Consider the following 22,377-nt stretch of genomic DNA (forward strand, 5'->3'; position numbering starts at 1 on the left):
AGTGCAATTAACCATTTTTTAATTTTAACACAAAATAAAACAAGAACACAGTTTTATATAACAAACCATATTCCTCCACATTCCATGGAGCTTTTTTTCTACCTCTATACTATTCCCAGAAATCTTGTTATTTCATATTATTTCTGCCAGCAAATAATGCAGCTGACATGTCAGGTCAGTGTCATACAAATAGTAATCTGGAATAATGGATTATCCATATGGAGAAGTTGGGGTATATAGTGGAAATGTGGTCAGTTTGGATCACTAGTAGTTTAAAACAAAAAGACAGGCATAGTTCTGCCTCAATAAATATCTCCAGCACCTGAAACAAAGCAATAGGAAAGTTTTTAAAAAATAAATAGATTAAAAAGTTTTGAAATTCAGTGCCCAATATTTAGAACATCTGCTTTATGGATATGCAGCATGCTCTACTTTAGAACATGAAGACTAAAACAGATTTTCATCTGTTATTACTTTTGAGTCCAGCAGCAATTGTTTCTCAAAACAAACTTCTGCCAATATCTAGGTTCATTTTTTGGCTAAAAGTATGTCTCTGTAGGTTTTCCCTTGGACATTTCTTCTTTCATATGGCTGGCATTAATGAGGAAACAAAACCAAATGCTTAATATACAGTTCTGTTTCATTCCAGGCATTACTGTGCTTTGAATTTTGCCTTTTGAGTCAAAATACCAAACAATAAAAGTAGGATTAGCTTTGTTTTTCATGCCTTTGGTTGAAATGAGATGTATATATACCAGTATTTAAAATGCTATCAGATCATATATACACAAACACACACACACACACACTCTTAATATTATACAGAATAATTTTCTGAACATGAGAGATAAAAAATGTTTTGACAATAGCATTTATTTGCAAAGAAACCTGAGCACAAATCCTGGATTGACAGGGAACTTGACTGTGAATATGCTTAAAAACAAGATTATCAAATGTTGTATAGTTAAGAGTTCCTGTTTTTCAGTGTTTCATATACAACTAAATTATTTCTAATGTAAATTTATTTATGTATCTTTAGTACAAGAAGGAAAAATACTGGCTTACACTAGTTCAATGTAGAAAATGTCCCCAGCTCCTCATTTGGAGTGCCTCAAGGCTCGACACTTCTGCCCCTTCTGTTTAGCATCAACATGAAACCGCTGGGTGAGGTCATCTATCGGTTTGGGTCTGGCATCATCAGTATGCAGATGATACTGAATTGTATATCTTGACCCAGGAACTGGAGGCTGTTCAGGTCTGGATGGGGAAGAACAAACCCAAGCTAAATCCTGACAATACCGAGTGGTTGCACTTATTTAGATTTGAGGATTTCTCATCTTTGGTTATGGAAGGGGTCACACTTTCAAGACTGACGTGCAATCTGGGGTCTTCTTGGACCTACAGGACTTGCTCAAGGAGCAGGTAACGCCTGTGCCCAGGATGGTCTTTGTGCAGGTTCATCTGGTCATTTGGAGGAAAGAGGGGGTGGCCTTGAGGGACAGAGGGAAGAGTCACTACAAAGGCAACAGTCAGATAAAATGGACCTGAGTCCAGGGCAAGAATGTAACGTGAGCAAACATCTCAGACAAGCTGCTCCCTAGTTCTCATGATGATCAAGGGAAGGAGGGGGTGAAACACATTTAGACTTGCAAGATTCTGTTACTATAGCTTTACAATAAAAGTAGTGCTGACCTACATGCCATTGGTTTCCTAGTCTAATCTACCTTGAAGGGCTGACAAGTGCTCTAGTTGCACCCTTTCCTATAACAGGAGTCTCTTCAGACAGTCATTCATACTGTCATCTCTCAACTGGATTACTGCAATGTGCTCTAAATGGGACTGCCCTTGAAGATCTCTTGGAAGCTACAGCTGGTCCAGTGAGTGATGGCGTGGGAAGCGGTGTTATGGTCATATATAACCCCTGCTTTGTGAGCTGCACTGGTTGCCAGTTGGCTTCTGGGTGCAATTCAAAGTGTGGTTCCAGAGGTCATTAAAAATGTGGCTCTGCTCCCAGGCCTAGGGCTAGGGTGGATGCTGAGTCTTTGTTAGTTTTTCCTGCTTTGGGATATGTTTGGTTGTTTTAGTCTTCCAGACACACATTTTTTTTAAAAAAATTGTTTAGTCTTTCTGTATGTGTACTATATACCGCCCAGAGTCTTTTGGGAGTCAGGTGGTCTCCAAACTGAATAAATAAATAAATTAAATTAAATAAAAAAATAAAAAAATAAAAAAATAAAAACATGCTTTTAGAGATTGTGGGAAAGTGAGAGACAAGTTGTTTGAATGTTTATCTCAGAAGAAAGGTCGGTTCAGTGGTTGAAAGATAAAAAAGCATTTCAAAAAGGCTTGACTTTAACTCTCTATGTCCGGGGCTGAGAAATCCCTATTACAGTTTTCAAGATGGTCAAGCCCAAGGAAGCAATAGTAACACAGATTTCAGGAAGATAGCTTAATGCTAGTAAATACAGAATCTTGAAAACCATGCAAAGAATTTTCCATGCTCAGGTACTGCAACGTCATTAAGGTGGGGTCTCTTGGAAACGCTTTTTTCTTATGTCTCTCAGCAGTTGGACTGAGTTGCCTCTTCTAAGATAAACATTCAAATACCTGGTCCTCTGATTTTCCACAATATCTCATGCATGTGGAACAGGCTCCCCTCCTGAGATCCAGAGGCTCCCACACTTTTAATTTTCCGTAACCCATTGAAAAGCTGCTGCCAGCCCTTCAAGGATAGATCAGACTAGGAAACCAAAGTCATGTAGGTCAATACAGCTTTTATTATAAGGTTATGGTAACAGAATCTTGCAAATCTGAATGCCCCTGCATTTATCTTTGTGTGAACTAGGGATGGGCTTGTCTGAAATGTTTACATACCTTACATTCCTGCCCCAGATTCAGATTTTTTTTATCTGACCATCACCATTCCCTCTGTCCTCTACATCTGGCTCTTCTCCCAGGTGTTGGGTTAGGGTGAGAATGAGGCACAGCAAATGTATGATGTGATGATTGGTAGAAGTGTTTTCACAGGGACACCGTGGGATGGGGTGTAGTGTTGATGTTAGTGTAATGTAGTTTTACTTTTTCTGTTTTACTGATTTTGCTGTGAGCCACCCAGGTTTATTCTATATAAGATGGGTGACAACATAAGTCTAAATAAATAATAAACTGGAAAAAAAAATCTATATTTCATCTCTGGCATCCCCAGCTACAAAGGAAAAGGTATCAGATGAAGAGAACTACGTTAAGCACAGGCCCTGAAGAGCTGCCTGAGATAGTACGAAGATACATGGACAGTAGTCCAAGCTAGTATAAAAAAAATCTTCCTATGTTGTAAAGTATCAGTGCAGGCACAGCTTGTACTCTGGGCACGTGATGGCAAGCATGCATAAGCTGAGACGGCTGTCTAGATCAGGGTGGGCAAACCATGGTCCACAGGTTTCATGCAGCTCCTGTTCCATTGCTGAATGCCTAAATTCAATGGGAATTTGTAAACATTTGGTGGTGTGATTCTGGGTTTTCTTTTCTTTTCTTTTGGTCCAAAGTACTAAAATAGGTACCTTAAAACTCTGGCAAGTGTGGCAAAAATTATAAGGAAAAAGAAGATAGGTACAAACATTTCATCTATATTCACTCCAGTAATTTCAACATGTCATGGTCAATCTTGAAAAAAAAAATTGAAAAATACTGTTGTCTAGCCAAAAGGTAGGTGCCAGATAAACCAAAGGGAAATCCTATATCTGCGATCTAGAATTCCACAGACAGAAAGTGGCACGTTCATGTTAGGTTGTACATTTATTCTTTCAAACATTTTTTTTTAAAATTTCTCAGTACCCAAGGTGGCCTATTTAAAAACACAGAATTATAGAAACCACATATATTCAGAACAACTATAGAAACCAAAATGCAATTATACCACCAAATATATCATAAACTAAGAATAAATCAGGAAAATGAGAGAAGAGGAAAAAAGCTTTACTTTGTTAGGTAAAGAAAACAGAGGTGGTGCTAGAGAAATTTATCTTGGGGAAAAATGGGGTGGGGGGGTGAATCTGAGGCTTGTTACTGGCCCAGGTCAGCATCAGCATCACCCTGACTTTCTGCCCAGTGAAACAAGGAACTTTCTAGTAGAACTCATGCTCCAATTCTATGCAGTAAGCCCTGCTGAATTCAATAGTTAGCAAGTATAGGATTACAATCTAACTTTCCTTTTAAGTAAAGACGTTATCAGGACATTCTCTTCCAGAGATCTGCAAGGCCATCTCACTACTTTTTCATCATGAGAGTCGATTCCATGGATTCCTTTGGAGTTGAATCCCACTGATGCAGGATGTGGAAACAAGGTATGAAATACCTCTACCTAGCACTGCCCTACCTAATCCTATCCTCTGTTGAAACAAGAAACATTAAGAGGAATGTGACACAAGAGCAGCAAAGCAAATTCTTCCAGATAAGAGGAGGAAAAACAAGATAAAGCAGCTGTTTTGTCTTTGTTCTACCTTAAGCAGACCCATGTAGTTCTAGTCAAACACTATTATCTGTAAGTAATAGGATCAAATGTATCTCTCTATAAAGGTATGGGTACATGTTGGGATTTTTTGTTTTCCTTGAGGAATAAAATGCCTAAAATTGTATCAATTTTTATATGCTGTCATGTCTTTATTGTTTTAAAATAGCAAAACAGAACACTGGACTCAATGCAAAGATTCCTTTTCTTGAAAACAGAATACTCCCATTTGCTCCACTAAATAGTTTTAAAACATTTGTAATATTGTAATCCCTAGTGGGAGAGAACACTCCCTCACTTACAGCTACTGATCAAAAAACAATAGGAGCTCCAAGGAAAACAAGCAAAATAAAATAATATTAAAATATTAAATAAAATAAATACACTCTGTTCTAGGTCATGTCCTGTTCAGCTTAGTATTTGGAGCGCTATCTTGTTGACGGTCAGCCGTTTACATAATGTCTTTCCCACATTCCACTGGATTTGAAAGAATAAAAATGAGAAAGCATACAAGCCAGCCTCTGGGACATAAATCTAGAGCATCCACATTTCCAGCTAATTCGTGTATACATTTACGGGAGTATTGGACCCAGGATTGTATCTATTCAATACCTCATTACCACTTGATGAGGAATCACTGATAAGGAGTCTTTGAGTATATTTTCACTTATTTTTCATGCCATCAAGCCCATACTTAACTAGCCTGCTAATCAGAATGTCAAGAGTACTTTGTCAAATGCTTTCCTAAAATCAAAATATACTATATTTACAACATTCTGACAGTCTACTGATCAAAAAATGAGATAAGGGTACTCTGGCAAGCCTTGCTCTTGAAAAATCCACACTGATTTCTGGAAATTATTGCATTGTTTACTTATCTCTATAAGTAATCTTAATCTCTATTATTTGGCCCAGAATCTTACCAGTGATGTCAGACTGACCGGTCTGTAACTCCCTATAGCAACCCTCATTTTTCCCTTTTCAGGATAGGAACAATTATTGCTTCCTCCAATCAACAGATACTACCTATTATCCACAATTTTCCAAAAAATAATACATAAGGTTTTGGCCAGACCATCAGCAAGTTCTTTCAGTATTCTAGGATACAATTCATCTAGCCCTGGAGATTTCAAATTACTAACAATGAATCAATATTGTCTGGCCATGTTTGTATCCATCTCAACTTTTAATCTTGCCTTTTCACCCTACTCTCAATTGCCTGAGAGAGCCAAAACAGGAGTTAATTGTTCTCCCTCGTTTTTGTTGCATATTTGCATTTTAAGCAGTGGTAAATTGGTTCTTTTATTTTGAACATCTGAGGAAGTGTTTTTTGTTGTTCTTAACATTCCAACCTCACCTTATTCTGAGCTTTACAGTGGGGCAAAAAAGTATTTAGTCAGCCACCAATTGTGCAGGTTCTCCCACTTAAAAAGATGAGAGAGGCCTGTAATTTTCATCATAGGTATACCTCAACTATGAGAGACAAAATGGGGGGGGGGGAATCCAGAAAACCACATTGTCTGATTTTTAAAGAATTTATTTGCAAATCATGGTGGAAAATAAGTATTTGGTCACCTACAAACAAGCAAGATGTCTGGCTCTCACAGACCTGTAACTACTTCTTTAAGAGGCTCCTCTGTCCTCCACTCATTACCTGTAGTAATGGCACCTGTTTGACCTTGTTATCAGTATAAAAGACACCTGTCCACAACCTCAAACAGTCATACTCCAAACTCCACTATGGCCAAGGCCAAAAAGCTGTTGAAGGACACCAGAAACAAAATTGTAGACCTGCACCAGGCTGGGAAGACTGAATCTGCAATAGGCAAGCAGCTTGGTGTGAAGAAATCAACTGTGGGAGCAATAATTAGAAAATGGAAGACATACAAGACCACTGATAATCTCCCTTGATCTGGGGCTCCATGCAAGATCTCACCCCATGGGGTCAAAATGATCACAAGAACGGTGAGCAAAAATCCCAGAACCACATGGGGGGACCTAGTGAATGACCTGCAGAGAGCTGGGACCAAAGTAACAAAGGCTACCATCAGTAACACACTATGCTGCCAGGGACTCAAATCCTGCAGTGCCAGATGTGTCCCCCTGCTTAAGCCAGGTCATGTCCGGGCCTGTCTGAAGTTTGCTAGAGAGCATTTGGATGATCCAGAAGAGGATTGGGAGAATGTCATATGGTCAGATGAAACCAAAGTAGAATGTTTTGGTCTAAACTCAACTCGTTGTGTTTGGAGGAGAGAGAATGCTGAGTTGCATCCAAAGAACACCATACCTACTGTGAAGCATGGGGGTGGAAACATCATGCTTTGGGGCTGTTTTTCTGCAAAGGGACCAGGACAACTGATCCGTGTAAAGGAAAGAATGAATGGGGCCATGTATCGTGAAATTTTGAGTGAACACCTCCTTCCATCAGCAAGGGCATTGAAGATGAAACGTGGCTGGGTCTTTCAGCATGACAATGATCCCAAACACACCGCCCGGGCAAGGAAGGAGTGGCTTTGTAAGAAGCATTTCAAGGTCCTGGAGTGGCCTAGCCAGTTTCCAGATCTCAACCCCATGGAAAACCTTTGGAGGGAGTTGAAAGTCCGTGTTGCCCAGCGACAGCCCCAAAACATCACTGCTCTAGAAGAGATCTGCATGGAGGAATGGGCCAAAATACCAGCAACAGTGTGTGAAAACCTTGTGAAGACTTACAGAAAACGTTTGACCTCTGTCATTGCCAACAAAGGATATATAACAAAGTATTGAGATGAACTTTTGATATTGACCAAATACTTATTTTCCACCATGATTTGCAAATAAATTCTTTAAAAATCAGACAATGTGGTTTTCTGGATTTTTTTCCCCATTTTGTCTCTCATAGTTGAGGTATACCTATGATGAAAATTACAGGCCTCTCTCATCTTTTTAAGTGGGAGAACTTGCACAATTGGTGGCTGACTAAATACTTTTTTGCCCCACTGTAGCTTTCCTGACATCATCTACGGTTGAAGTCTTTCCGAATGTAACCTTCCTTGGTGACCTGTCCATCTCTTTATCTCTTATATAGGGTCCTTTTTCTCTTTTTACATCCTAAGTTTTCTGAATTGCCACATTAGCTTCTGCTGTTCATTTTTTTTTTCCCTTACTGAAATGGCTGCAATTGTGCTTTTAGTATCTCCTTCTTTAAAAACTCCCACCCATCTTGAGATTCTTTTCATATTAGTTTTGCCTGCCATGGAATCCTCCTTATAATTCCTCTGAGTTTATTAAAATTCACATACCTGATGTCCAAGATACATGATCAACTACACTCTGATTTAGTTTCCCTTAAACAAGAAGTCTTATTTTAAGCCAAATGCTCTTAATAAGTTCATCACTTGGATTTCTCAGATATGATATGGTATAACTTCTCCATCCTTTCTATTGCTGCTGCTCTGGGTGTTCTGTTTTTTGTCTTTAACAAACTGAATAAATTGTATCTTTTATTTATTTAATGATTTCATATAGCTGCCCATCTCAACAAGTGACTTTGGGTGGTGAACAGTATTAAAATAAAATAAAAAACAATAACTACAAATGCAAACATTAAAATAAATAGCCAAGGAAAATATCTTATAATTATTACATTCCAATTATGAGAGTTTTCCCATGAAGACTCCATTGTACTTGTTAAATTATATTGCCTTCCTGTACCGGTATGCTTACATCCTCTGTAACTGGATATTTATATTCTTTGTAAATGGGATTTCCTTTTAATGGGATACCTAGACTAGATCTGGAAGAATGGTCACTGAAATCACCTTCCGAATGCAGACTAAGCTCCTAACATAGGGTGGAATAAAAACTGACTTCAAAGATGGAGTTGGGTGTCAAAGAATTTTTCAAACTACCTAAGGTGGCTAAACTACATTCTAATGGATTATACAAAGACAATGCAGTGTGATCCTAAAGATGAAAAGCATGTTGGCTTGTATATTAGTATGAGGTACTGGCTTCTACTGTAAGCCATGATGGGTTTTTCATTGTTAAGGGATACTGTGGCACAAAACCCAACAAAAATGTTATATTACTAGAAATTAAAAAATGCCTTCCTTAGCTGTTTGAATGTCTATAGGAAATAAAGATTAGCTGCACTATTAAATTAGGAATAAAGTAAACGTGCATATACTCTGAATCGTTTGGGAAATAAGACTCACATAATGTAGTCAGTGCTACTTATTCTTATTTAGCCAGAGACTTAAACACATAGGGAAAAAAATGCAGATTCACAATTTTTATTATTTACTGAAGGAAAAGTTGTCTCATTCACATACTCACAGATACTTTCCCACCTCAAAGTCTGGCTGGCTAGCTTCAGTTTCAGCTACAGAGGGATTGAGGCAGGCACTTAACATGCGCCTGGTATCTCAATCTATGGGATAATTTCAAAGTGTTCTCATTCACTTTTATTTCCATCAAGACTCAGTTCTTTTTTCATGCCTTCTGGTACTTTTCTACTTGAATTTGCTTGGGAACCATCTCTTGCTTTGAGAACCACCTCGTGTTGTAGCTTCTTAGAAATCTTCCTTCTGCATCAGCTGAAACTTTCCAGACGCTTTCTACAACTATGGTTTGACTGCATCTTGTGTATTTCATCTTTCATACATTTTCCTTCATACACAAATGCATGGCACAAATTTATACATACAAATATTTCACATACATGCCAAACAGCTACAAATCAATATATATAACTACATAGTAACACTGGTAACAATACAGTGGCGGAAGAAAATATTGCACCCGAACATTCTTCTCTTTTTACTGAGTCTTGTTCCCAAGGAATAAAGCAAGTTTCCTTTTTGGTAGGCCTTCCAATAATGAAAGAAGAATTTCTCTTTAAAAAGAAATCTAGCACCAACATGAATATCGAAAATAGTTCTATAATAGCATATAAAATTTCAGTTGTTAGGGAACTGAAATACTTGCCTTGAATATGCGCTAACAAGAAAGGTTACACATATCCAATACTAGTAACTTAGACTCTGATGTTCTTGGATATAATGAAGACACCCCATTGTCAGTGGAGGTAATTTTACTACAAATTCCTTTCTATTATCAGATAAATTATATTAGTTATAAAAACATTTCCAAAAAAAATGAGCATTTTCCATGTTTCCCCTCAAAAAGGGAAGAAGGGCAAGATAGGCTTAGGGCATTCAAGTTATAAGTTACAATTTTATATTTACTGCCAGGATACAGTAGATGTGTGTGTGGTGACTAATCTTGGATTTACTCTCAAGGCCTGATTACTGATTAGCCAAAAATCTTTTACTGTTCAGTTGTTTTCTACTCTTCATGACTTGAAGAATATGATTTCACCAGGACTGTCCATAAGGAGATGCTTGAGAACTTTACAGAGCATCAAAACTGCTGTACTGCACAATTCTGGAGCATCCTTCCACCTCCAAGAAACCAAAGACCTGAAACTCCATTAAAAATAACTAGATAAAAAACAATGCCATCTTAACAGCTTAGGACCCAGTTATCGACAGGACTGTCTTTCTCCTGCTGCCTCTGCCCCAACCATGAAGATCTGGAAGAGTTGCCACACCCCAAGCACTGTCATCTTGTGGGTTCTAGGAGGCACTTTCTATATAGCTGTGCCTGCCCTGTGGAACAGAATCCTCCCTGAGGTTTATATAGCCCTGACTCTGTTGAACAGTGATTTGCTCCTTGGCTTATTTTGTTATAATTGTTAGACTTTGTCACCTCCACCGACGTGTTTTTTATAGTATGGTCTGTTTCTTGTTTCTTGTTATTTGTATTATTTGTATGGTTGTTTTTAACCCTAGCATATCACCCTAACATAATTGCCTCAGTAACTGAAGCAACATACAAGCTGATAAATAAATATCAAAAGGCTAAAATTGGGCATCCTTTTTGTCGTAAGTCTGGAATACAACCTAGCATGCACACTGCAGAACTGTTCCTGCCACTGTTTCCTTTGGACATAGCTGAGACTGAGGTGAATCAGTTCAACTGCAGCAGAGCTGCAGAAGCCCAAAAATGCTGTGGTAAAACAGAAGTGGAAGAGCCCTAAAATGACAGGGTGTCTTTTTAGAAAATGATAGTGTCTTTTAGAAAGAAAAAGGCAGGAAAAGTCTGCACAAGGGAACTGTGTCAGTCCTGATTTCCGCAGGAAAAATTGTGGACATCTTGCCAGATCCCTTGAACCTTAACTGAGGGAGGTATGGATTAAATTGTATTTATAGAGCAGGTAAATGTTAGCTCTCTTGGATTTCCTCAAAGTTCATGCTTCTGTCTCTATCAGGACAGGTCTTGTACAGTTAATCTGTACTGTGATACAGAGGTACAGAACTGGTGAGGGAGAGAGAGAGATTAAGGAACTCCTAAAGCCAAAGCAGGGAAGCTAGGCAGGAACATGGCCAGAAGAGAGGGCGTTTTCTGCTCCACTCTAGGGATTAATACAATCCTGCCTATTGGTACAAGTGGGAGGACCAACTAAATTTTCAGTATATCTTCCTCTTGAAAAAATGGATTTCTTATTTGAAGAGGTGCCTGATACTTAGGGAATCTTGCTCTAACCCAAATTCTTGGATGTTTTCAGGCTACTTTAAGCAATAAGCAGCAGAAGCACAAGGGGACAGCAATATCAAGGGAATCTGCTTACTTTCATCTGTTATTTTTAACATTATTCTTTATTAAGAATCATACATAGAGAGCTGCACTTTTGCCAGAACTACTTTTTAGAAGACAAATGTAATTGAAATATCTTTCCTGTTGTGATTTTCTTTATTGCATTTTCAATGGATTATCTAGGAAATTAACTATATATCAGTTTTGCCAATCCAATTAGTCCCTCATTATAAATCTTTTGTGTATAATTACAGAAACATGTGGTTTCCAGATCTACCAGAAAGCCATTTTAATATAATTTCCCATCAATATAGTTGCAAGGAAAAGAGGATTTTTTTCCCTGAGGACCTTACTTTCAAGTGCTTGGTTTGAAATAAATAAGGGTGTGTGCGGACAGTTGCTTTCTTAATCTCTTCCATAAAAGAGGAGAAGACATGGGGAAGGGGAAGGATTTTAGTTGAGGCTCACTTCTCCTCAAGGATGGAGAAATGTCTTTTTGATTTATTTATTTCAATGATTTATACTATTTTAGAGGATATATCATTTTATAGATTTGTAAAGAATGAAGTGTAATATAGTGGTCAAAGTGTTGGAGTAAGGTCAAATCTCAAATCTTTGCTCAGCCATGAAGCTCATTCGAAGAATGTCTCCTCTGCAACACATCTTAGAAGACAACTGTAAGCATAAAATTCAAGGAGTGGTGCTGAAAGATTTCAGGGCAGAAGTCTAGGGCTGCAGAATGAGAAGCAGGGCTCCCAAATGTTACAGGGCTAACCTACCACATTCTGAAGTGAATAATACATACCAGCATTGTGTAAAAGGAGCTGGTCTTTACTGGATTGTAAAGTCCAGATACCAAATAATCTCAGTGTATTACTTGATACTGATAGCAAGAATCACATACCATACTAAGGTTCATGGAGAAAGGATAGGATACAAATGGAATAAATTAATTTTAAAAATTAATAAAGTTGAATTAATGGTCTGCAAGTTCCATTTCCACTTTAAATTGCTTTACTGATAGGGTTGTTTTTATCAGCAGAATGGACAAGATGATTCCACTCTTCCATGGAGTCCAACTATGCCCTTAAAATCAACTCTGAAGAATCTGATGACTCTATCTGGACAATGGAGGAGAGAGTTTTATCACATGGACATAATTCCATTTATATGATCTTGAATTTAATCCTGAATCATCTCCCCATATAACTCTTTTACAGAATTCTTTAAAGAATGTGGGTGGGTTGCTAAACCAAGCTGTATGAAAAATAATCATAAGTATTTACTAATATCCCTTCATTCTGATTTTTGGAGAGCAGTGAGATATACACAGGATTTAACTGCAAATGAATAGTCAGTTAATGACAGTAATTGGGACTGGAAGTTCCATTAGTAAGCAGTGTGGTCATAAAGCACAACGTCACATGACCGCATCACTTAGCAACAGCAATCCCTGCAGCCCGTTGCTGTTGTTAAGTGAGGTTCATGGGTCGCTAAGCAAGGACTACCTCACAACTTTCTGCCAGCTTCCAACTACCAAAGTCAGTGGGGAAACCAGCAGGAAGTTGCAAGTCCCAGGTGGCTCGCAAGCAGGCTGGCAGGCAGGCATCATGTGGGGGTGCGTGGTTGGCCAGGGAGTTGCAGCACAAGAGCAAGGGGGAAGGGTGCAGGGGTGGCTGGGGAGGTGCGTGTGAGTGCAGCAAGGCTCAGGGAGGGTGCGCAAGTGGCAGTGAGGCTCAGGAAGGGTGCGGGGAGAGTGTGCAAGTGGCTGGGGAGGCACGGCACAAGCATGGCGGAGGTGGCTGCTGCTGGGCAGGGGAGGGTGTGTAAAGTTGTGCAGGTGGCCAGCGAGGTATGGCGCAGTGTGAGCACAGAGGGGCTAGAGAAGGGTGCACAGGTGGGAGAGACTTATCCAAGCAACTTGCGGCCTTCCCTGCCAGCTTCCTCATTGACTTTGCCTGTGGGAAGCCAGCAGGGAAGGTCGCAAATGGCGATCACATAACCATGGGACTCTGTAACCATCATAAGTGTGAGCCAGTTGCCAAGCACCCAGATCACACTCATGTGACCACAGGGGTGCTGAGACAGCCAGAACTTTGAGGATTGACTGTGACTACCACTCGTTCAGCACCATCGTAACTTCGAATGGTTGCTGAATGAGTGGTTGTTAACTGAGGACTATCTGTATAAGCCATCGCTGTTGATAAAATACTTGATAAAGACAAATACACTCCTGTGACCACTGGGGTGTTACATGTGCAAGGTTTAAAGTATCAGCCATGGTTTAAAATATTCACCCATATAACTTTTTTTTTTTTTCATTTTTTAGTGCCTTCAAGTCAGCGTTGACTCCTGGTGACTGCCTGGACTAGTCCCTGCAGTTTTCTTGGCAAGATTTCAGAAGTGGATTTCCATTGCCTGCTTCCTAGGGCTTAGAAAGAGTGACTAGTCCAAGGTCACCCAGCTGGTTTCGCGCCTAGTGGGACTAGAACTCACGGTCTCCTGGTTTCTAGCCTGGTACCTTAACCACAACACCAAACTGGCTCTTCCATATAATCTAACCTATACGAAATATAAAGTATTTTATTCACCTATATCATGTAATCTATATGAGACATGAAATTATTGAGAACAAGGGGGGGAAGCTAAGGATAAGTTGAGGACTGAAATAACTCTAAATAAAAGTTGGTTTCACTTAATCATAAACTTGGTTGAAAAAAATTATTTGGTGTTATTAGCAACCACAATTTTGAAAGCTTTTGATAAAAACAGTAACAGGACAGGGCAAGCATTTTTGTAAATACTTCAGATAGATAGATAGATAGATAGATAGATAGATAGATAGATAGATAGATAGATAGATAGATAGATAGATAGATAGATAGATAGAGGCAGGCAGGCAGGCAGGCAGGCAGGCAGGCAGGCAGGCAGGCAGGCAGGCAGGCAGGCAGGTTAAAGTCTTTTCTAATTGCTTAATGTTGCAGAAGACTGGACTCCATTAGATGCACCAGTTGTTAGGAAAGTTTAGTAACTGCATGTGAAATGAAAGCTAATGATTGCAGTGTTTCCACTTCCTCCCATTGTTCATTCAATTCTTATCATATAGTTTGCTTTCCATGGAGAGCTTGGAAAAAGAGGCATACTAAAAATAAAAAGGTGTTAGACAGCACATGTTTAAATGAGTCATCTAACCAAATGTTTGTGGAAGATAATGAAATTAAACTAAACAACAGAAAATATTTGGTGGCATTTATCCTACCTTGGCAAGGGATAATCTACAATGTAGTGGGAAATTGTTATTAGTAACAATTCCTGTGATTTGCAGAACTGCAAATCATTCCCCGCAACTTTATGCAGTAAATTCTGATACAAAAATTAGGTGGATGTTTTGTTTGTTTTTAATCTCTGACAAAGTCATTATCATAGTTAGCCTCTGGCGGGAAAACCCCATAGTGCAAAGGCACAAAATATTACTTCACATTGCAGAAATCTTCTGTTTTACCCATTGAACCTTTGGAATAACTTATGCCTGAAACCCTGAAAGTCACTGCCAGGTGGTATAAATTATATCGAGCTAGACATATCACTAGGTATCCTCTCTCAGTATAAACAGATCTGTAAGGAAAATCAAAGGCTTGAACATACGCTGGGGGGTAGGGAACCATATTGGGCAGCCATACGTATGAATGGGGTCTGGGCTTTTACTGGATCGCAGGCTGAACACAAGCCAACAGCTGCAAAATAGCAAGTGCAATCCTAGGTTCCAATAACAGAAGTATCATGTCAAGATGAAGAGAAGTCATCATTCTTCTCTGTTCTGCATTGGTTGGACCACATCTAGAATACTGTATCCAATTCCAAGCACCACAGTTAAGTATGCTATTAAGAAACTGGAGCGTGCCCAGAGAACAGCAACAAGATGCTAAAGAGCCTAGAAGAAAAACCTTATGAAATTGTGATTTCCTGCCCTAGACAGGGATTGGACTATATGACTTCCAAGGGTCCTGCCAACACCTACATTTTATCCATTTGGGACTATTTTATTTTAGTTTGTTTCAAGTTACTGTTACTTCAGATACGTATAGCTAAATGTTAGAGGTTCTATGTGCTATATAAATTGAGAGCAATGCTATGTATTTCATTCACCATTATGTAAATTGAGTTCAATAGAACTTATTGTTAGGTAAACTGCAATTGCATCTTCAATTACTGTTTTAAATATTAATCCTATATGGCTGAAAACCCATATCTATCTCAGCTTATGGTTTATTACTACAAATATTATTATTACTGTTATTATTTTACATTACTAATGCTTTCCTCTCCATTTTCAACATCACTGGCTATAAGACTAATACATTTTAAAAGTAATAATCTAGTAATTATTTCTATTAAATTTTCTAATTAATTATCTGAGAATATTAGGATATGACTACATCATTTTTATTTAGTTGGTTAATTATTAGCCTATCAGCTTTCCATTCTAGCATTATTTTGTAACATCCAGGACAAATCTTCAGCCATTGACAATGAAGCTAATTTTGAGAAATATTTGCTTCTCTTAATTGAATTATACACTATTGAGTAATACACTTTGAATATTATTAGTATGTCAGGGAATAATTATTGAAGAATCAGTTGAAAATTATAATTACTTAGCAGTGTAAATAAATAATGTAGCATTGAATCAATGCCGTTAGGAACTTCAGCATATCTATTCAATTAAGATGCTGCTCTTTGTCTTAACATGGCTTCACTACCTAATTCCACTGCGCACCGTATATGATGCTCCCTTCCTCCTTTTTGCAGAAGTGTGTACTTGATCAGCAGATGAGGGTGCACAACAAAGAAATCACAATCTCACTTTATGCATTGGACCCAGTCAGAACTGAAATGGTGCATGATTTTAAAATCTCTAAGTGTTCTACAGAAAGTAAGAATATCATAGATGGGTATGAAGGGAGTCTAACGGCCTAATGACAAAACAGACTGAAAGTCTTGCTTCAGGAAGTAAATGCTTAAGGCTAATGTTAACTTTTGCTAGTTTAAGCATTTTTCAAAAATGAGCTTGAAAAACTCATAAAAAGTAAAAGAACAGGAAAGCTTGGATGGCTTACAAGGAGTTACTATTTTAAAAAATTAAAATAATTCAAAGGCTATGACTTAGTCATACAAAGTAATGTACATATCTGTGTATCTTGATGGTGATGGGTAATCTTTTATCGTAGCACTCCCCCTAATAACTAACAGATTTTTTTACACTAAATTCACTATGGGTTCTGACATCCCTTTTGCAGATAAGATTCACTCATAAAAATGAGTCAGGCATTTTAGTAGCTGGTGGAACTGAAAGAAAAACCAGACAAGCTACTGTATATGAGCATAGTCTGATGGATAAAAATTGCATTAGCAGCTGATATGGACTCTTATATCATGGAGCCAAGTAAGCAGTTCTTCATATGCCAGTCAATAAACTGATAAGAGTCAGAGGCTGAGTAGTTGGTCTGGGAATCTAAGAGAGTTTTATTGCTGAATTTATTGATGGGTAAACTTATGGTTGCCGCAGATGAAGATTCCACAAAAGTACAAGTCAAAAATTCACAAAACTGTACAGCAAAACCTGAACTGAATAGACCATTCAGTGAAGGGGATGCCTGTTAAATCCAAATATCCATTAAATCTTAATATATGTCATTGGCATAATTATGTAATTGATATACTGTATATTGTGTCATTTGCAGTAAAATCTTAATTTAAAGACAGTTTAGTGGCCCCTGGACCAAAATTTGTTCCATTGTATCCAAAGACTGCTAAACCAAGGTCTGACTGAACATACAGGGAACTGTCGTGGCTTTCACAGTGATAACTGTGAGAAACATGATGGCTGTGATAAAAATGCCTTCTGGTTCTAGTGAGATCCAGCTTGAGTCATAGGTATTTTTCTCTACTTACATACACAACTGGAAAGAATTAATAATGTAAGAACTATCAATGGGAAAATAATATATTTGTCTCCCATATTAAGAAAATCTAACCCAGATGTTTTTAGGTACAGTGGCTGCATAGCAAGGATCCTACTCTTATTGAAATTATGGCTATTCTCATGGTTTGAAAAGGCTGATGCACTGTACAATCCTGTAGATGCATTGTCACAAACAACAGTAACTGACTCTATGACTGTAATGAATAGAATGTAATCCCAGGAAAACTGGTACAACAGGATGAAACCTTATCCCGCTCTACCTATTAGCATCCATGATTAAGAAATCTAGCCACAAATTAGAGTTACATTAGTTCTGTAAATCATACATCATTATTACTGAACCATGATGACTGCACTCTTGGCATGCACTTGCTGCCTGATTAATAATCAAAGTGGCAGCATGGAAATTTATACTGTCATAAAAAGAACTTAAACAGAAAAGTTGTTAACATTTTAATTACAATATTTCTAATAATATAAATATACTGCCCCTCATTGTAGCTACTAGCTGTATTTTTGATAAAACTGAAGACAAAGATTTTTGATATTTTTCAGATTAAAATGTTCAGTCACATAAGATATGCTTGAGGTTTTGGACTGGCCCTGGGAACATCCAGGTCCAAAACTACCCTCAGCCACTCAGCTACAGAAACTCACGGGGTGACCTTAAGCTAGTCACTTTCTCTCAGGTTAAATGTTGAGGGAAGAGGGAAATGGGAGGATGGGACAGTATGCATGCCACTTTGAGCTCCTGAAGGAAAGGCAAGATATACAGTAAATCCAACAAATAAATAAACAAGATGGAGAAAAACTGGTGCACTAACAGGGCCACTTTTTTTCTGTCAAAGACTATATTTCTTTACTCTTAGCTGTTATAAACTGCAGGATAGACTGCAGGCAGGCACCGCATGGGCCAAAGATAAAAGTGAGCAAGAACATTCCTTTGGCCACCTTCTTTCTCTCTCTTAGCTATCCTTCTCCCCATGTCTGCACAGTGGCTGCCAGGAAAGAGACACAATTAAAATCCAGTTTTTGAATATACATAAAATGCCACATCTGAAGACCATGGTGCCTTCTGCACGATTGTATTATAGCGGTACCACAGAGTTTCATTATTGTGACATTTGTACACTGTCCACATGACATAGCCCCTCTTAAGGCTTTTCTATTGTGAATTGTTTGCCTGTTTTTGCTAGGAAAAAGTTTAAAGCAAATTATTTGTGAAATCATTCAAAGATCTTTCCCGAAGGCAGTATGTTCTATGAGTTAAGGTACAAATATAGGTAATTTTTCTTCAAATTCAGAGAAAGGTCTTTCCCTCATTTTCTAACCTTTTTCACAGCTTTGCAAATCTTTGGTTTCATTTCTACCCTCCATGGATTTAATTTACTAAATAACTCTCCCTTCCCCAAAGCACTGTAAATCAATCTTAGTTCTCCCTCTCCCCCTCTTTTTTCCATTTCAAAAATCAGCTGTAAAACACTGAGCCAGTTCCAAAGGCTATGCACCCCGCCCCCCGCTGTTCCAATTAGTCTTATGTTTATAAACAGATGGGGCGAGGAATAGAGAAAGAAATCATATATGGGTTAAAAACATGAATAATGTCACATCTAGTTTGGCCCTCAGATACTTTTCCTGCCTGGTTTCTCCCATGATTTTCAAACTTCTTGATTTTTGGGGGAAAAAAAGTGTTAAGCACATAGAGAACATTGTAACAGCACATCTGTCAAAACTGGATTGCTTTCAATTTCTATAAAGCAGTGGGTACAATCTAAAATTAGGGAGGTCACTGTACCCATCCCCAACCCATATTTTCCCTTGAAGCTACCTCTTCTCAGCAGGTTTCTCCAAAGCTGACAGTAATCTTTGCTGAGAGGAAAAATAAACTCTACAACTCTGTGGATGAAATATACTTTTTTAACAACATATGGCAAAATTATGTACATATTTTCAAAACTTCAAACACTCTTTGAGGATCATCTTTGAATCGTAGGCCACAAAATAAAATTTTATTCTAACCACGTTGGACATGATTTAACCCAGTGCTTCCCAAACCTGGGTAAATTACCCAAAATTGGATAAAAGTGGTTCTTCTTTGCTAATGTCACACAAACCCATTAAATTGACTTAAAGTGTTTTACCCACATTGGGTAAAAAGGACTTTCTGATAAGCGGTTTTGGGTAATGAAGGAAAAAGTTTGGGAAGCACTGATTTAACCAAAGACTATTGCATTAAGCTTTACTGATTTCAATAGACTGAAGCACATGCTCTTAACACTGTTCCATTGACTTGAATAAAAGTATGAAGTGGATTATTTTGGCTGAATTGTCCTAATTTACTTACATATTGTGAATACATAATATGCTACTATATTTTGATTTCATTAAATATCTGCCCCACAACAATAAAGTCCCCTTCTCTCATTTCCAAATAGTTATCAAGGAGAAATTTGTGCATAAAAACAATATCCTAACATATTAACTCCAACTTAGTATCTTGCTGTTATTGCATATTCTGTAATCACATTTCTATATGGCAATGCTAAATTATGCATCAGAATGTTTCATGGGAGTCTGCCAAGTAGTGGCTTTCAAGTTGTAGAAACTTATAAAGAACAGTCTAGGGCTGTGCTATGCTAAGGATTTGATTCCCAAAAGATGCTTTGGAGTATGTGAGAATTTGAATGTAGCATCTGTGTGCCACTCTTTAAAGCCAGCCACATAGTTTTCTGGGATCATGTGGCAGCTGTGCAATCATGGGAAAAATGTAATTGCTTTAAACAATGGCAGACCTGTGCTACAATTACCTTCCTGTACACTCCAAATCACCTTTTTAGTACTGAAAGTGAAGTGCTGCTGGGCTCTAGAACAGGGTTTCCCAAAGTGGTCAATATCGACCCCCAAGGGTTGATGGGACTATCCATTATTGTTGTTGTTGTTATGATTATTCTTAGTACTATTAGTTAAAGCAGTATTTGTTAAATTATTTCATGTAATAAATGCTTGGTGGTCAATGAACAATTTGAAACTTCATGACGGGGTTGATGAGCTGAAGAGTTTGAGGACCTCTGCTCTAGAAGAATCTACATTTTTCAGATTACACTAATTTGAATCTGAATTTACTAACATATCATTAGCGTCAGGATTAACATCTTTCAGAGTTAGGAATGACTTTACCTTAAAACGTAAATCATCCTGGATATACTTGGAGTGATTTCATTTTTACTGCTATTTAGAAACCCATAACATGGCTTTGCCATCTGGCCTGGGGATCCAGTAATGTGGGTATGGAATCTGTAAGACAGTTATATTGTTAAGGAAACTGATTGCACTCTTCCACAAATTATGTTTTATGGTTTTAATACTTTTAATATTTGCAGGGCTTTTTGTTATGGTTTTTGTATTTGTTGTACTGTTCTTTTTTATCTTTGTTCAATGCCCAGAGTCAAACATGTGAGATCGACAGCTATATAAATTTACCAAATAAACAAATAAATAAATAAAATCTTTTTTAAATGAATATTGTAAAAAAGTCATAAAGATTCATCATGCCTTTTACTTGTCACATATTAAGGAATGTCCCAAAGTGAACATTCAAAATGATTTGCGTTTTGTTAATTAATACCACTTTGCTTTGTTACAACTTATAATTTCTAATGAATATTTATATTTAATTTTAAGAAAGAGCAGCAATTATTGCAAGTTGATGAACCATGTAACTATTAATGTGAATTTACATTTTATAGTAATCAAACCAGCACAATGTGAAGCTTAGATGAGCAATAATTAGTAACACAAAAAGTTTCTTTGTGCATGAAGTCCACTGATGTCAAGGACAGGTTTGATTCACTTATTCCTTCCTGTGACAGAAAAAAAAGGTGAGTTAAAAACAGTGTGGGACTATGAGATCATCTTTTTGTATTGACCTAAGGCTTTCCTTGTGGTCCCATCTTCAGAAGATGATTACTGAAGATTGGGGAAGTTAAAAAAAAACAACTGAAGACAATGGCAAACCACTTCCATGTAGTTGGCAAGGAAACACCAGAGATCTGTCATCAGAAATGAAACTCAACTTGAGGGAAACTTTAATTTTAGGTATAAACTTTGCTGCTTTACCATTTTACCTGTATATTCTTTTAATGTAGATTTTGTCAGACCCAACCACACAGGTAAGATGGGGAAAATGTGTTTCTTCTAGGAATGGAGCTCCTGTTAAATATTCAAGCACATAGGCAAAGATTTTTTTAATGACAATTTTACTTCTCATTTCACACACCTCTCCAACTTATCAGCTAAGTGGAGCTTCCCTGACGTGGAGTTATCCCTACTGAGCGCCCCAAAGCGGTTCCCCCGTCCAAGCAGGCACCCTCCAAACGTGTGGGACTGCGAACGGTTGCCAGGAGGCCCGGAGACGATGGGATAGGGAGTCGACATACTTGGCGGCGCCAGGAACCCGCTAGGAGTGGAAAACAAAAGTGGTGAGACCGTCCCGCCCGGGATTTGGAAGGGGGAGACCCGCTGCTCGCCCAGCGCAGCGCGTGCGTGAGCGCAGCTTTCCACAGCCAACTCTGCGGCGAGCGCCGGCGCGGGTGTGAAAAGTCCTCGTGGCCGCCGCCGCCGCAGCCTCCCTCTCTCCCTCCCAGCAGGCGCTCCTTTTCTCTCTCTCCCAGTCATCAGTCACTCCGCGCCTGAGCCGAGGCAGCGGCGCCCGGGGAGCCTCCCTCCCGCCCTCCCTCCCTCTTTCTCTTCCTCGCAGACGGACTCGCGGGCTTGACTTACCCCAGCGGCTCCCGCGGTTGCCGGCCTCGGCCATGGCCTCCAATACCGGGCGGAGAGGCCGGGAGCGGGCGGATCCCGCAGCCGCGGCGGAGGAAGACCTGCCTGTCTACCTGGCGCGCCCGGGCACCGCCGACCAAGTGCCCCGCCAGAAGTATGGCGGGATGTTCTGCAACGTGGAGGGCGCCTTCGAGAGCAAGACGCTGGACTTCGGGGCTCTCAGCGTGGGGCAGCGCGGAGCCCGCCGCGCCCCGTCGCGGGAGCAGGAGCCCCAGAAGCAGCAGCCCCCAGTGGGGGCGGCGGCCCCGGAGGAGCCCCCGGTCGGCGGCGTGGAGATCCACCCCCCCTCAGGCAAACAGCGGCTGCAAAACCTCGGCCACGAGGATTACAAGGTCAGAGGGGCGGGAGGAGGGGAAGCTCCCCCGGAGGTCTCGGCGAGGGATGGAGGAGGAGGGTGGGTGGCCTTGGAAGCGTGGTG

At 39.1% G+C, this 22,377-nt stretch overlaps 1 protein-coding gene and 1 long non-coding RNA gene across 4 annotated transcripts in view; one reads left to right on the plus strand and one right to left on the minus strand.

Moving 5' to 3' along the window:
- Window positions 1–880: 880 nt before the first annotated feature.
- On the minus strand, window positions 881–22,040 carry LOC148216645 (uncharacterized). Of its 3 annotated transcripts, none has more exons than XR_015794740.1 (3): window positions 21,903–22,040; window positions 21,248–21,332; window positions 881–1,257 (listed from the first exon to the last, which is right to left on the minus strand). It is a non-coding gene; the product is annotated as an uncharacterized LOC148216645 (long non-coding RNA). The 3 variants fall into 3 exon arrangements; XR_015794742.1 differs by lacking the exon at window positions 881–1,257 and adding an exon at window positions 8,163–20,983; XR_015794741.1 differs by lacking the exons at window positions 881–1,257; window positions 21,248–21,332 and adding exons at window positions 8,163–20,983; window positions 21,400–21,579 and having other exon boundaries at window positions 21,903–22,034.
- DPYSL3 (dihydropyrimidinase like 3) overlaps window positions 21,935–22,377 on the plus strand; it is a 62,987-nt gene continuing 62,544 nt past the window's right edge. Inside the window, exon 1 of the mRNA XM_007434482.4 lies at window positions 21,935–22,291. Within this exon, the coding sequence (XP_007434544.2) occupies window positions 21,935–22,291 (357 nt within the window). The remainder of the gene's footprint in view (window positions 22,292–22,377) is intronic.

The sequence above is a fragment of the Python bivittatus genome, unplaced genomic scaffold (assembly GCF_059951505.1).
Source record: "Python bivittatus isolate LINGU-HERP-01145 unplaced genomic scaffold, Pbiv_v1 ctg000080_np1212, whole genome shotgun sequence".
In the NCBI taxonomy this organism is placed as follows: Eukaryota; Metazoa; Chordata; class Lepidosauria; order Squamata; family Pythonidae; genus Python; species Python bivittatus.